Source organism: Galeopterus variegatus, unplaced genomic scaffold, assembly GCF_000696425.1.
Source record: "Galeopterus variegatus unplaced genomic scaffold, G_variegatus-3.0.2 Scaffold130, whole genome shotgun sequence".
Lineage (NCBI taxonomy): Eukaryota > Metazoa > Chordata > Mammalia > Dermoptera > Cynocephalidae > Galeopterus > Galeopterus variegatus.
In genome coordinates, this window is record NW_007726241.1 from 887,519 (window position 1) to 903,814 (window position 16,296).

The following is a 16,296-nucleotide window of genomic DNA, read 5'->3' on the forward strand; positions in this document are numbered from 1 at the left end:
AAATTTTTTTGCAGAGTCTTTAGGTTTTCCTATAAATAAGGTAATGTGATCTGCAAACAGGGAAAATTTGAATAACTTTTTTCCTGTTTGGATACCCTTTCTTTCTCTTTCTCTTGCCTGATTGCTCTAAAACTTCCAGTACTATGTTAAATAGGAGTGGTGAGACTGGGCATCCTTTTCTTCCTGTTCTTAGAGAAAAGCTTTCAGCTTTTCCCCATTCAGTATCACTTTAGCTTTAGTTTTGTCATATATGGCTTTAATTGTGTGGAGATACTTTCCTTTCACACCTAATTTATTGAGAGTTTTTATCATGAACAGTTATTGAATTTTATCAAATGCTTTTTCTGCAAGTATTGAGATGATCATATGGTTTTTCTCTTTGATTTTGTTGATGTGGTGTATCACATTTATTGATATGCATATGTTGAACCATTCTTATATCCCTAGTATGAATCACACTTGATCATGGTGTATAGTCTTTTCAGTGTGCTGTAGAATTCAGTTTGCTAGCATTTTGTTGGGAATTTTTGCATCTATGTTCATCAGGGATATTGGCCTGGAATTCTCTTTTTTTGTGTGTCCTTTTCTGATTTTGGTGTCAGAATAATGCTGGCCTCATAGAATGAATTTAGAAGAAATCGCTCTTCATCAGTTCTTTTGGAATAGTTTGAGAAGAATTGGTATAAATTCTTCTTTAAAGGTTTGGTAGAATTCAGGAGTGAAGCAATCTAGTCCTGGGTTTTATTTGTTGGAAGACTGCTGATTACTGATTTAATCTTGTTACTTATTATTAGTCTGTTCAGGTTTTCTGTTTCTTTGTTTTTCAGTCTTGGTAGGTTGTATGTGTCCAGAGATTTATCCATTTCCTCCAGGTTTTCAAATTCATTGGCATATAGTTATTTATAATAGTCTCTAATGATTCTTTATATTTCTGTGGTATCAGTTGTAATGTCTACTTTTTCATTTCTGATATTATACATTCGGGTCTTCTCTGCAAAGAATGATTTAAGGCCACTGCAGCATCTGACATCTGGCTGGCCTTCCTAAAGATCAGCGTTGCTCCTCCCGGGTGTTTGCTGTCTTCTCTCAGCTGCCACAGGGGCAGCGCTTCTCACCCTGGGGCACTCTGGACAGTCTGGTTGCCACGTGCTTCCTTGGCTTGGAGTGCTGTTCACCATCTTAGAAACTCTCATTACAGAGCGGTGACCCATGGGAACGTTCAGGCAGCTCATCTGTAAAGAAAAAATCAACTGCAACTCCATGACTACCAGTAGTCCAACAGGGCACCTCAGGAGATACCCTTGCTTTGGCAGAGGGACAAAGCACTTGGTTGGGCTATGCTGGGTTTTGCTGCCCGTCTTCCCCTTAGGAGTGGTCCCTTCTTTCATTTATAATAGATTGCTGTGCTGGATGCATACCCAGATGCACATTACAGATGACAAGCCTGAAAAAATGAATAAATGCTCAGAAAAAAGACATAAAGGGAGAGCAGTGAAACAACAGCCAGGGTTGCATTGGATTGTTAGGGTGCAAGGTCTTTTCTCCCTTAATCTGTTCCTCAAATTCTCTGCAATGTGCTTAGATTACTTTTATAGTTAGAAATATAAATAAAAAGAAGGTCCCCATGATGGTAAGGTCGTGGGCCTCAGTGACTGGTGTCTGACTGCTTTCTAGTTTACAGTGTTGAAGTTAGTGCCGGGTGGTTCTTGCCCTGTCCCAGTTTGGGGTTTTCTTTATTTTCTTTCATCAATTGCCATAATTGTTTTTTGGTGCCTAGATTTTTAAAAGAGGGATGGGAAGGGAGAAATTATGTTTAGTATTTTAGTATGGTCCTGTGATTTTTCTGTAAAGGAGGGGTCAAGGCAAACAATAGTCACGTAACTGCCTCTGATTAAAGGGCACCTTTAATTCTCCTGAGCACCCCGAATCCATAGAGAGTTCCCTTCTCATCTTTGCTTTTAGACGCAAAACGCAATGTACTGGCTGAGAGCACAGACTCAGGAGTGGGGCAGCCTGGGTTCCAACCCCAGCTCTGCCATGGTCTAGCTGGCTGAATCAGCAGGCTGCTTGACAGCTCCGTGCCTCAGTGTCCCTGTTTGTCACATGGGGTGAATGTGGTGCTACCTCCCAGGATGTGTTGATGTAACTGACGTTCTTAAAGCAGTGCCTGCACACAGTAAGCGCCATGTGTTTGCTGCTGCTGTTGTTGGTATCCTGCAGAACTCTCTTGCAGTAGCTGTAAAGGCTTCAATGGTGACTGTGGCAGGACACCCCGAGAGTCATTTGTCACAACAGCCACCGTCTAATAATCCTGAGTATGTGTGGCAGGCACCGTAATTTCACATCATTCCCGAGGTTTACAGAGGCTGATGTCCCTGCAGGGAACCTGGACTCAAAGAGGTTGAGCAACACGCTGATTAGTGCACAGCTGGGATTCTGACCTAAAACAGAATATCTGCTTCCATTGCTCCATCTGGTGGCACAGGGCTGCTCCATTCTGGGTTTCTGGACAGGTGTGACAGCAGTCCTTCCCAGACACACCACTGTGCCGTGCTGAGTGACCCTGCCTCGTGGTGCACAGATCACTTCACTATGGGGAGGCACAGGGCTCCCTTCCCTTCGGCAGAGTCTCTAGACTCCGTGTTCATTGAGACCCTCATATTTGTTTGCCTTTGTCATCTCTGAGATGACTAGACCTTATCTTACTGGTTAAGCAGAGAAGATGTCGTCTGCCAAGCATTTCTAGTTATAATCTATCTTATTTTTCTTTGAAAATGAATCCCACAATAAAAACTGCTTTGCATTTGGGTACACCCGGTGCTGGAATTTGGTTATGGGAAATGGTTGAGCTGTCACAGCAGTGTCCTTGCATGGTGAGGATGGGGGAGGTTGCCATAAGAAGCAGGCAGTAACTGCGGAGAAAGCCAAGGAAATGGATTGATTTGCAATTAAGACTCGGGCTACCTGGAGGAAGACACTGTTCACAACCAGTACACAAGGCGGAGGGGTCCGGAGAAGAGGGTAATCCATGCTAGGAGCACCGTAGAACCATTTTCCTTTCAGTGTCATTTTCTTCTGCTATTTTCTAGTCTTTCTCACTAGGGCCCTATTAGTATTTGGATGGGACCTTCTCTCTTTGCAAGGTATTTCTTGACCCTGACCCCCAAAAATCTAACTTTGTAGCACCTCCCCCCTCCCCAGTCATTATGAAAATAAAAGAACCCACCCCCACACGTTTCCTGACATGCCCTGGGGTGGTGCCATCTTCTGTAGGAGCCACTGCAGTTGACCTAAAGCACTTTCATGGGAGAGGTCTGCATCTGGGACAGCTGGGCTGGTGGCATTAGATATTCTTGCCAAATTAGCAGAAGAAACGCTTCCTGTGTTTTCACCTCTTGTCAGCTGACATTGCCTAGGACTGTGTTACTAAGCAACGTTTGCTGGGGAGCGGTGGGGATTTGGCTTCTGCAGATAGAACCAGAGTCGTCTTGTCCACCTGCACCAATGGGGACGGGCAGAGAGAGGAGAGGCTGTTTGGGTCATTAGACGCTGCAGGGCCTGGCCCATGGGAAGGGGGACCTTGCAGCCCCTGCATTCCACGGGCCCAGGTGAGGTCCCCATCTGGGTAGGGTGGGGTTAGGGTGGCTGAGGCCAAGGCCAGGTCTTGTGGGGGAGAGAAGACATTGCTAAGGGCTGAGCTGTGTGGGGTCTGCTCCGACCCAATTCAACAGGAAGTGGGTTGGGGGCTTTGGTGTTCTGGAACTTCTGGTGGTGTCCCTGAGAGCTGTCCATACACATCTTCCCAACTTGGTGACATCCCGCTGGGGTCTTAAAATGTATACCCCAGGAACCCACAAATGCTACAAATCAGCACCCTCCACCCCAGAGCTCCTTTACGAGCAGATCATTGCTTTGGGGGTCTCTGAGGGCCCCCGTCCAGTAGGCGCCACCTTGTTACAAAAGGAGGTGGCCCTTCTGCTCTGTCCTGTGCTCACTCCTACCAGTGAAGCAAGCCCAGCGCTGCCCTCGCAGCCTGCCCAGGAACTTGCTGAGGCTTAGCCCAGCCCAGTCCTCCCCCGAGAGAACAGGAGGGCTTCTTGTGTGACAGGTGGAGGGTGCATTGAGATTTTGCATCTGCATCCATGTTTACCAACGCTAACACTGGGAGTCCCATTCTTGTGCAATTTTAACATAATAGTTTCATGGTCTTTGGGACATTGGCTTATTTTTATTTTGTCTGATTGTCCTAATCAGATTTTCCATAGCTGATATGAACAGTGGTTTGCTTTTCCTAAGCCTCACACTGCATAGTAAAGAAAGATGTGCCCAGGAATATTTTGGAAAATAGGACAAAGTTGGGAGATTGCTCAGAATTAAAAGTTTACCACATGTAAATAGCATATTCATAATTAAAAGTTGTGGCAGGTGCTGGCTGTGTAGCTCAGTTGGTTAGAGAGCAATATTGTAACACCAAGGCCAAGGGTTTGGATCCCCATACTGGGAAGCCACTAAGAAAAAGACTTGCAGCTGCCATCTGTGCTGGGTCTGACTGCATCCTGCCTCGTGTGGGAAGCCACCTCCCCTCCCAGTGCTCTCACCTGCTTTCCCAGACTGGGGACGGGCTTCCCTGTCAGCCTGCTGATGTTTAGTCATCTTTTCTGATGAGAAAGTGAGAGCTAAGTTGCCAGGGGGGAAAGGTGCAGGAAGAGATGAACCTGGAAACCAAGGGATTGACCAGGGCTTCAAAGAGCAGCACAGTTACCAAGTACTGTTCATTCATTCATTCGTGGACTTAAAAGGTGCGCACAGTGTCTGCCATGCGCAGCACCATTATAGGCACAGGACAGACCAGAGAGCAAAAGCAGCAGCAAGACCAGAGAGTGTGATTGGGTCAGGCAGGGGTCGGCAAACAACGGCCTACAAGCCAGAGCCGGCCCAGCACCTGTTTGTGAAAATAAAGTTTTATTGGAACACAGCCACACCCCTTCGTTTACTGTTGTCTGTGGCTTGTTTGCATACATGGCAGAGTTGACTAGTCGCAACACAGACCCTCTGGCCTTTATAGGAAGGTTTGCTGTCCCATGATTAAGTGCTTTGCAGGGCGTTAGAATAGGATGAAGCGAGCTGAAGAGATGGGGTGGGGGCTCCTTTCAACTGGGTGATCAGGACGCCTCTGTGCTGTGACCGTTAAACCCAGGCCTGAAGGATGAGAGGAGGAACCAGCCAGAGGAAGGGCTGGGGAAGGAGAGGGTTAGTGAGTGCAAAGGGCCTGTGGCAGTGAAGAGTGGGGTAGCGTGGGGTGGGCTCACGGGAATAAACAAAAAGGAGGGGAGGCTGGGCTCGACCCAAGCCCGAGCCTGGGGGCTAGACAGAGACGGCGCCCGACGTGATGGGAGAGGCGGCACAGCTCTGTCGACCTTGGCAAGGGGATTGGTTTGGGCCAAGTGCATTCATCAGGCAGGTGTGAGATCCGACTTAGGTTCTAGGAATTCCCTGTGCTGCTCAGACTGGAGTGACAGGTCAGGAGGAGACACAGAGAGCCCTGATAGGAGGTGATCTCGGTCACCAGGCGAGATGTGATGGCATGTGGCCTGGGGTTATCTGGCTCCATTGCTTTGTGAGCCTTGGGCAGGAATACAGAGGGAGGCTCACGCCCTGTGTCAGTATTCAAAGGGTGATTAAAGCTGACAGACAGGTAAATGCAGTATGTCCTGCCAATACACCTCTGAGAGCACCTGCGGCTTCTAGTTCGTGATTCTGCACTCCCTGGAGCTCGGGCTGCTTTCTCTTCTCTGCCTGCCTGGTCTGGCCCTGCACTGCAGGAGGTGCTGCTCAGGCCTCCCATGCCCCAGGCCTCCCTCCCGTGTGCGCCCCAGCCACACCGCACTCCCGGGGGACACACCCTGGAGGATATTTCAAGGACTGACTAAGATGTGGGCAGCACAGCCGTCCCACCTCTCCACTTCCCAGGGGGTGTCTGTGGCATGTTCTCCCACCTGGTCCCACCATGGAGGCCTGACCAGGCCGGGAGCTTTTCATAAATAAAGACCACCATGGATGGACTTTCGTGCCCTCCGTCTCCATGTAAATCAGCATCTATTCCACCTTCTAGAGCTAGTCTCGAGCCTTTCCTGTGGTCGGAGAGCTCAGACCACTGGGCCGATGAAAACGGCCTTCCCGGGGAGCTGCCTCTGGGCCCCGCAGCCCGTGCCCGCCTGCAGGGTGGGGTTAGATTTCCATAGAAAGAGGACCCCAGTTCGTGATGGTGAGAATTCTGCCGGTGCTGTTGGGAGAGCAGGTTCTGGGCTTGTCATCCCAGAGACGTGGTGAAGGGTCAATGGGTCAGTCTCAGCCAAGGCCAGTGGCTCCTGGCAGACGGGAAAAGGGATGCACTGGGGAGAGGTGAGACGCCCTGGCACGGGGGCAGGAGGGAGGGTGGCGTGGGGCTGCATTACTGTTCTTGGGACTTCAGAATCGTTTTCTGCCTGGTGTCCCTTGGTCCCTTAATGAAAAGTGGTGTGTGTGTGTGTGTGTGTGTGTTCATCTAGAATCAAGGACAGCGTTAAAGCCCAGCTGCAAATTGAGTAAATAAGTATTTTCTTGGGTAAAAGAAGATTTCTTGAGAGCAGCTATTATTTGGAAACAGCATGCAAGCTTGTGACTCTACCTCTGAGAAGGAACTGAAGCCCCTGCAGCTCCCAGAGGATACAGGAGACTGTTGACACGGAGGCCCGAGAGTGAAAGAAATTTCTTAAGAAATGCAACTTAAAAGAGGTGCAGAAGGCCGGCCCGGTGGCGCACTGGATAGTGCGCCGCTTGGGAAGCGCGGCGGCGCTCCCGCCGAGGGTTCGGATCCCACATACAGACCGGTTCCCGCTCACTGGCTGAGCAAGGCGCGGGAGCAACACCGAGGGTTGCGATCCCGTTGCTGGTCCCCGGTCCGGTGCGGGGGCAACATTGAGGGTTGCGATCTGTTGCCGGACACGGAAAAAAACAAAAAGACAAAAAAGAAAAAAAGAGGTGCAGAATGACATGTGCCATTTGTTTGTGAAAATACAGTGCAGGGAGGACTCTTCCTCACCTTACCTGCCTTTTTTTGTAATAATTACTTATAAATCTTAATTAAAATTGAGATACTCCTGGCAACATTGTGCTCCAAACTGCTCACTAATTGGGAAGGTTCGAGATACCCAGCCATTTCTGTCCCCTGTAGCGCTCTGTCTCTGTCCCTGCTGAGATCTGAGGTTAGAAGAAACCAGAATGAGGACAACCTCGTGTCCTGCAGATCACTGTCCAGGGAGGAGGCTTCCAATCTTAGCCACCCTGACAGTTTACAGAACACCTCTTGAAGTGCTCCCTTTACTCTCCTGAAATAAAATTCATAGGTAAGGACACACCTGCACAGATAATTTTACAAGATCAATAGACCGTTCAAACTGTAACATAGCAAAGTCGTGGAAGGAAAACACTGATCATAGACACAGCGCATGTGGGTGTGCAGATGCTGGGACACGGGGCGGGAGGAGACTCGGGAAACAGGCAGACCCTCGCGCCGTGCCCAGGAGCACTGAGCGCAGTTCCAGACGCCGCCACCTCCTGGCAGCTGGGATGGCAACCGGAACGCCATAGCAGCGTGCTGACATGATTTTCAGATATCGGGGGACAGCGCTCATGAAAGACTTTTAAAAACACACACACAAAGTATGTTCCATCACCAATTTATAAAATATTCCCATTTTTAGAAACCTCAGTGTAGGGCCGGCCCGTGGCTCACTCGGGAGAGTGCGGTGCTAATAACACCAAGGCCCCGGGTTCGGATCCCACATAGGGATGGCCGGTTCGCTCACTGGCTGAGCGTGGTGCTGACAACACCAAGTCAAGGGTTAAGATCCCCTTACCGGTCATCTTTTCAAAAAAAAAAAAAAAAGAAAAAAAAAGAAACCTCAGTGTATATTAAACCATGTCCCCCAGAATCCTCTGGGTGGAGTAAACTGAATTTAAGTCCAAAGCTCAGTTGATTATAAGCAGGTTTTTCTCCTGTATAAATGCTCAGCAGATGCTCAGAAGTCAGGGGACCCAGGAGACTTCTTCAGTGCGAGGGACATCTTGTGTACACGTGGAGGGACACCTAGCAGCCAGCGCCAGTAGATCCCCCAACATGTGCCCACTAAAAACGCCACGGCAGATTTCCACAGTGCCCACGAGAAGACGGTGCCGTCCTTGTTGGGAAAGACTGCTCCAGTTTGGGAATCAAAATGGGGCAGGAAGATTAGAGCCTTCAGGAAAGTTAGAGAGTTTGTAACAGGCGGTTATTAACAGTAAAAGTCACAGTGGCTCAGCTGGAAGAGATCGACAGTAAATGGGCGCCTCCCAGGATGGAGAACTGGAGGAGACGGTCCGGGCAGGTGTGAGGTCGCACTGAGACGCCTGTGAAGTCATCTCTACAACACCTGCGTATGGAGCATTCTTCACGTGCAGCTGCTGGGGTCTGTGTCTACCCTCAGGTGGCTCCCAGACTAGAAGGGCAGAGACCACATCACTGTGCCATCTGGGATATGATGCAGAGCCAGGCATGGCCTGAATCTGCCTGGGGAGGAAGCTTCTGGAGGAGGTGACAGGCGAGAGAGGTCCTGTGGGGATGGGAGTCAGCAGCGGGAGCAGAGGGCATCCTCCTAGGTGGGGTGAAGGAGGTGCCCGCAGGCTGCAAGGGACAGCTCCAGACAGCTCCTTGTGAGGGAGCAGGGCGGGGTGTGGACACGGAGGCTGGCGGGGAGGGCGGGATGAAGGCTGGTGGCACGACCGATGCCCCACACATAGGCTCCCTGTGGGTGCGCTGAGCCCCTTGCCAGCACCGTCCCGTTGAAACCCTTATGTGACATTTGATGTCACATCATTCACACGTCTGTGTCTCCCCAGACTCTGGATCTGGGCTGAGTCTGGATCTTCTGTTCTCAGCACTGTGCTCAGCACACGTCCTCAGGGCTTCTGTAAATGTTCACTGATGAGTGAGCGAGTGAATCTGTGAATTACCCATGCTGGGGAGACTCCAGCTCCTCCCTGTGGACCGAGAAAGAAGGTGAGAAGGATACTGTGTCCTCCCGCCCCCTGTGCAGCATGTGGCTCCGTACCTCGTGAAGCCCCTTGTCCCATCCTCTTGTGCCATCACGGTGCCCTAACGGGAGCAGAACCCTCCTCACAGGGAGGAACAGGCGCCTGCAGCAGGTCAGACAGGGCTGGTCTGTTTCATGTTTCAATCGCGATGGCTTCACACCTGCTCCCCCCAATTTGTTATGCACCAAAATGCAATGGAAATGGGCAAACGCAGAGACGGAGCAGATCAGCGGTTGCCAGGGCTGAGCAGAGCGGGGACGGCGAGTGACTGCTGATGGGCACAGTCTCCTTTCGGGTGGTGAAAACGTTCTGGACCTAAACAGCAGTGACGGCTGGACAACACGTGTATGCACTAAAGACCTCTGAATGACTTGACATTTTGTCACCATAACACAGGTTTTTAAAAAACTCAGTGAAGCCGGCCCGGTGGCGCACTGCTGTAGTGCACCGCTTGGGAAGCGCGGCGGCGCTCCCGCCGAGGGTTCGGATCCCACATACAGACTGGCCGCTCACTGGCTGAGCGAGGGGCAGGAGCAACACCGAGGGTCGCAATCCCGTGGCCGGTCCGGTACGGGCGCGACACTGAGGGTTGCGATCCGTTGCCGGGCACGAAAAAAGACAAAAAGGAAAAAAAAAAAAAAAAAACTCAGTGGAGACAGAATATACTGTGTCTGCAGCCTGATTAGAAACCGCAGGCTGGGGATCAGGAACCATGATAATCATCACTTGCGTCTTTTTCTGTGACTAACAGGCTCCTTTTCATCCCTTCAGGATACGCACCGAGGACTTTTTATCCAGCAGCTCCGACCCACGCAGAACCTCCAGCCGAGAATCAAGCTCAAGCTGTTTGGGCACTCGGGGTCTGGGAAAACCACCCTCGTGGAATCCCTCAAGTGCGGGCTGCTGAGGAGCTTTTTCAGAAGGCGCCGGCCCAGACTCTCGTCCACCAACTCCAGCAGGTTCCCGCCTTCACCCCTGGCTTCTAAACCTGCAGGTAGGACCCTGCACGCTGGCCACCATCTGTCCAGCAGGCTGTGTGTCAAGGGTGAGAAGTTGTTCTGTTTTGGTCCTTTGGCTTACAGCTGACCTGGTGGCATTGATGGCTTTGCAGTGTGGTCTGGCATGGCTGCTGGCCTTGTAAGCACCCCTCTCTTGGCCAGAGATGGCAAACTCCCCTGGAAATATTTTTTTTGAAAAGGGTATCACTGTAATCACACCCATAGACATGAGGTTCATCGTCGTAAATGAGCAAACTGCAGAGTTTCATCGTGCTCTACTCAGGGACCGTGCCCTTGAAGACAGAAGGAGCCTGGACTAACACAGGTCTGAGCATGGCACAGACCAAATATTGGCCCCCAGGACGGGTCCCCATCCCATATGCTCTCTACTTAGAATGCTGCGGGCACACCCGTAGTGAGAGAACCTGTGGCAACAAAGTCAGATTCCTGTCCAGCTGCAGGTGGTTAGTGCTTTGGAAAGGCTCCTTCATGGTTTCTGTGGTTGGTGTTTATGTTCACAAGACCCTCCTCGGGAGGCAGGCTTTGCCGTCTTTCCTGTCCTTCTAGAGACATGATTCTCCTTTTGCTGCAAGGGGCTGTCTGGATTCACACCCAGAACTGCAGGGTCGTCTTTCCTTCCACAGAGAAACAGCCCCCGTGAGCAAGAGAAAAGTGTGCAGTGTGGCTGTTACTTGTCCTGAGCCCCCCATGGAGGGAGTGAATTAATTTTTGCAAAGATAAAAACAGAGATCTTGAAAGAGTTTCCTAAACAGTGTAAATTTTGTAGCTTTGTGCCTTGAATTTGTTTTCTGTACAGGATATTACAGACGTGTGTATCTGTTCCCTGGGTTGACCACATGTGTGAAAGTTTGTGATTCTCTGCACTTCCTCTCTCAGTGAGGAAGGATGTCTGGGGAGCAGGCATAGCTGGGGACACTTGGCTGAGATTTACATGCTCCTTTTACCTTCTTTGTAATGAACACAGCAATAAAATTGGAACTTGGGGAAGAAACAGTAACCAAAATGGACTTACAATTAGTATGATTATAATATTGCTAATGCATGTTGCTGATATTTATTGAGCACTAACTGTGTGCTGGGAAGTGGGTAAAATATGTGTGACACCTCAGTTAATCCACCCAACAGCCTTCTGGGGCATTTTCCCCAACGTTTCGATGAAGCCTTCAGGGTCAGTAGGCTGCCCCGAGTCACAGCTGGCAATTCCTGGAGCGTCTGGTTTCTGAGCCAGTGTCTACTAATGACACTCTGTGCGAGGGCATTTATGTGCACACGTTTCCATCTTCCCCTGTAATTGTGGCTCTATTTGAGGATGTCAGATGGGTTACGGCTTCTCCGAAGCCAGCTGTTTTCTGGATTTCATGGTTAGGGCAGGCCCTGTGGGCACCAGGCCAGTGTGCCTTCACGGTCTGCTCCTCCCACAGTTCCTGGAGTCTCCCCTACAGGGAGTTCGCTCTCTCCTGCTGTAGGTCAAGGTCACTGCTGTCTGAGCCACTGTAGGGGGACAGAAAATGAGTGTGTATATGGGAGCATGTGTGTGTGACAGGGAGAGAGAGAGGGAGATCGGAAGATCCAGACTGATCATCTGGAAGTTTGTAAACCCAATTGGGTGTAAAGATTGTGCCCTGGGAGCCTACATCAAGCGACCTGTGAATTTTTCAAGAGGAAGAAAATTAACCTGTCAGCCTTATCTCCTCAGCAGTAATGTCTGCGTTTATCTTCCTTCTGGCCCGTTTTCCGTATCTAGTCTCTGAAGTAGGTTCTCGATAGACCGCGTCTCAGGACGGCTGCTCTCTGAGCAAGCTCTGTGCTGTGGGCCACTGTCCTTCAGCCCGTGCTTAGAGGGACTCGGTCCTGGGCGCTGGGACAGAAGATGCTCTGGACCAGACGGGCGCCCAGCTGCTCTCAGCACACAGCCATGGCGGGGCTCGTGAGGACGCTGGTCCTGCTGTCCCGGCCACCCTTAGCTCGGGGATGCGTTCCCAGCCCATCCTTATATTTCTCCATCGAGGCAGCTGGACAGCAGGAGCCTGGCTCCTTCCGCAGGAAGGTGTGGAGGGCACACACTGCTCTTTCTTAAATCAGGTGCCACTTAGTTCTTTAGAATCTTTCTGGTGTCTGTCATCTCAGAGGACGCTGGCTTTGCCTGCCAGAAGACACTGGAGAAGAAAACTTTCCATGTGCGTTCCCTTCTCCCGGGAGCTACGTGCATTGTTCTCTCAGAAAACACAACTCTCTTGAGAAAGTCCCCTTAGGGACATGCAAGACTCAAGAAAATAGCACGTGTTGGAAAGAAAGGAGAACAGGCAAAGGGGACCCCAAAAGTGTGTCCAGCTCACAAGGTTGCTCCTCCTTGGAGAGAAAAACGCAATGTGCGTGTGGAAACCTCCGCAGAAGCCAGGCCCCGTGGAAGGGCCTCGTGGGGTTGGCAGAGCTTGCGCTGCCCCGGGTTCCAGGTGCTGCCCGCGCAGCCTCTCACCTGATTCTCACACCTCGGTGAGGTCGCATCGTAAACCCATTCAGAGGAAAGTGACTGGAGCTCAGACACATGAGGCGTGTGTGCCCAGGCAAGGGCACACCCGGAGTCGGAGCCTCGCCCACATGCATCAGCGATGGGTTCACGTGAGGGAGGGGAGAGAAAACTGAATAGCTGTCTGCATTAAAAGTGACGAGATCTCACCTAAAAGCGTGGATATTTTGGCTTCTGGTGGAAAACTAGAAGCTTTGGCCACACTGGACTCAGCTTCCTGCCTGGCATTATTGGTGGGGAGGATGGCAGTGGCCCATTTAGAGGGACACAGGCTGCGTGTTTGCCTGAGTCACAGCCCTGAGGCAGCAGAAGGCTTCTGCCTCCACAGGTTGTCGGGGAGACACGGGGTCCCGCAGGCGTATGGGACAGGAGGAGGCCCAGGGCACCATTCTGGGGAAGCACAGGCTTCGTTCCCACACCCCAGGGACCCAGGTTCCACCGTCACATTATATTTTCTTTAAACTGACACTTTTTTAGTTTACTCAAATACATTGACTTGAAAATGAAATAGTTGCTCTCCTTACTATGAATGGAAAACCAGTGTCACTGCCATAAATAAAATAAATGCAGTGGACAGAAAACGAGGAGATTCAAATCTGGCTCTGTGCTGTCGCCCACTCCCACTGTCTTAAGGGGTAAGATCAGCAGTTACTAAAGAGATGCTAAATTTGGAATCCCGCAAACTTGAGACTTGCTGCTAGCACAGGTGAAAGGCCTTCCGGGGAATTCTGAAAAGTGACAACTTTCTTGCTGTGTGACTCAGTGTTATTTACCGCTTAAACTCACTCTGCATTCAACCTAAAATAACGTCACGCACAGGACTGGTGCTTGTGTGTCAGTCGGGGTCCTGGTGGAGGATACACCCACAGGACTTTAATGAAGGACAGAGTCCTGGCAAAACTCCAGGGAGCACAGAAGCGAAGCTCCCAGAGGCTGGCGACAGAGGCGCTGTCACCCCCCGGGGACTGAGAAGACAGAGGCAGATCTCAGACGTCCCTGAGAATGTCAGAGCTCTGGGGGGACGCTGCTCAGCAGGAGCTGGGGTCCTAGAGCTGCAGGAGGGGAGCGGGGAGGAAGTGCCCCGAGCTTCTCTCCTCGTGCCCTCCCCAGCGCCTCCCGCGGGCCCTGAGCAGAACCAGATGACAGGCAGGCCTGGGTGGCACAGAGCAGGGAGGAAAGGGATGGAGGCGGGGTGGAGCGAACAGGAGAAGTGGGCACTGCACTCTCGAGGCCCCTGCACTGCCCAGCCCGTGTGGCCAGCAGACACGGGCAGGCACAGGTGGGCACGGGCGGGTCTGGGGCACTGCCGCACACACCGGCTCTCACCGCCTGCCTCTCCGGCCTGCAGTCTCCGTGAGCATCCACAACCTGTACCCAGGCTGCGAGAACGTGAGCGTGAGGAGCCGCAGCATGATGTTCGAGCCCGGCCTCACCAAGGGGGTGCTGGAGGTGTTCGTGGCCCCGCCCCACCATGCGCACTGCTCGGCCGATGACCAGTCCACCAAGGCCATCGACATCCAGAATGCCTACTTGAACGGTACGTGCTCCTGCCCCACCCGGGGCTCCCTCCTGTTGACAGCGCTGTGAGTCATTCCCCGAAGGGAGCCTATCCCAAACGGTGTCTGTCACGTGCAGGAGAAAATCCAGCACAGACTGATCTTGGGAGTGATTTCGGATGGAAATGTGACCAGATAACACCCTAAAGATAAAACTAAACACTAGGGTAACCCCAGCTCTGAGCAAAGCACCTGGTACACAGTAGGTGCTTAATTAATGACTAAGTAAATTAATAGCTGTGTAAAAGTAGAACTGCACCCCGACTTAGACATGAAATCTCATAAAACACAATCCCCAAGTGTCAGTTTAATGTGCCCAAGAATGAGAAGGATTATGTTTAAATACATCTAGGGTCGTGGATAATGCTGATACGGGCAAAGGCAATTTTTTTCCGTAGGCAAAATTTTAGGGGTGCCCTTTGCTCATTTCTGAGGGAGCAAAGCTTTAAATCTCCGCAGGGAAGACTTACTTCATCCAGCAAACCACTGCATCCTGTGCGCAGGATCTCAGCTGCTCCCAGTCACTTGCACAGGAGACCCCGACTTGCCCAGAGGCAGTTTAGAGCAGTGGATCAAAGCACCTGTTTGGGAGTTAAATTCTAGATTCTGGTCCTGCAAGTGCTCCTCACTAGCTGCGTGCCCTATGGCCACCTGCTTAATTTCTCACACTCTGTTTTTGCATGTGAAATAGGCAAATAATACGACCTCATAAAGATGATGTGAGCATGTTAGGAGCCGGTGCATGTTAAAGGGATGGGGCAGTGTCTGTCACAGCAGAGGCCCTCAGAAAATGGCAGTTGAGATCATCTTCATGTGTGCCCTTTGTATCCTAAACCCAGTGAGAAATAGAATACTCCATGGCTATTACCTAAAGCAGTGGTTCTTATAGGTCACAAACCATGGATGAGAATCACCCGGAGGCTGTAAAAACACAGCCTGCCCTGCCCCCCAAAGCTTCCAAGTCAGTAGGTCTGAGGAGTTCCCAGGTGACGCTGATGCTGCTGGTCCAGGGACCCCACCTCGGGAACACGGGTCCTAGTGAATAGAATGAAAGTCCACGTGTGTCTTGTTCTGTTAAAGTTGCATTGTCTCCACGCTCCCCAGAGCAGAGCTGGCCCTGGTGGCACAGAGAGGAGCAGCTCATCCTCGGTGCCCCCATTGTCCTGCCCTCCTTCCGCACTTCCATAGTCCCCACCCCAACCCCAGGTCTGTCGCCAGTGCTCAAAGGCCTATTTCTGTGTTCCAGAAGATTCCACAGTAAGCTTGAGCTGCCAGACTTAAAGGGTGGTCCCCCCGTCCCTGCCCTCCAAAAGGGGGCTGTAGAAAAGCCCTTTAGGGGCCAGCCCGGTGGCGCACTGCTACAGTGCGCCGCTTGGGAGTGCGGCAGCGCTCCCGCCGAGGGTTCGGATCCCACATACAGACCGGCCGCTCACTGGCTGAGCGAGGGGCAGGAGCAACACCGAGGGTTGCGATCCCGTGGCCGGTCCCGGTCCGGTACGGGCGCGACACTGAGGGTTGCGATCCGTTGCCGGTCACGAAAAAAGACAAAAAGGAAAAAAAAAAAAGAAAGAAAAGCCCTTTAGATCTCACAGAATGACTCTTGACTGTACCAGGATAAGCACCGAGGGAAGAATTAGGGGAAGGGAGCCTTCAAATCTTACAATGTAAGTAGCTCTGCCAGGCCGCCCCGGAGGCCATGGGTGGGTGTCCACTGCCCTGGCAGGATGTGGCAGTGTGGGTGCATCTCAGGTTCATGTGTCTGGACAGTGACTGGGAGGTTCTGGGTACCATGGACACTCCAGGTCAGAATCTCACCTACAGACACTTCTGGGAAAACCAGCCCCACCCACAGCTCCAGTGTGGGAATCCAGTTGCCCCCACCCAACCACATACCACCTTTGACTCCTGCTTGACCCTTCCATAGCCCGAGGGACCCCACCTTCTACAGGTTCACCCACATCGTCTTTATGCAAAAAGGAGGATGCTAATCAACTGTGCATCTCCCACGTGTGCACAGCAGCCTGCTCACTCCTGAGCAGCCCGGACAGGTCCCTCACTCACCTGTGGAGGGTGAGTTTAGTCA

The 16,296-nt window shown here is 51.5% G+C and overlaps 1 protein-coding gene across 1 annotated transcript in view; it reads left to right on the top strand.

Annotated features, from left to right (window-relative positions):
* Positions 1–16,296, top strand: part of DAPK1 (death-associated protein kinase 1) — a 177,290-nt gene that overhangs the window by 147,174 nt on the left and 13,820 nt on the right. The window contains exons 19-20 of the mRNA XM_008588607.1: positions 9,883–10,105; positions 14,006–14,194. Of these exons, the coding sequence (XP_008586829.1) occupies positions 9,883–10,105; positions 14,006–14,194 (412 nt within the window). The remainder of the gene's footprint in view (positions 1–9,882; positions 10,106–14,005; positions 14,195–16,296) is intronic.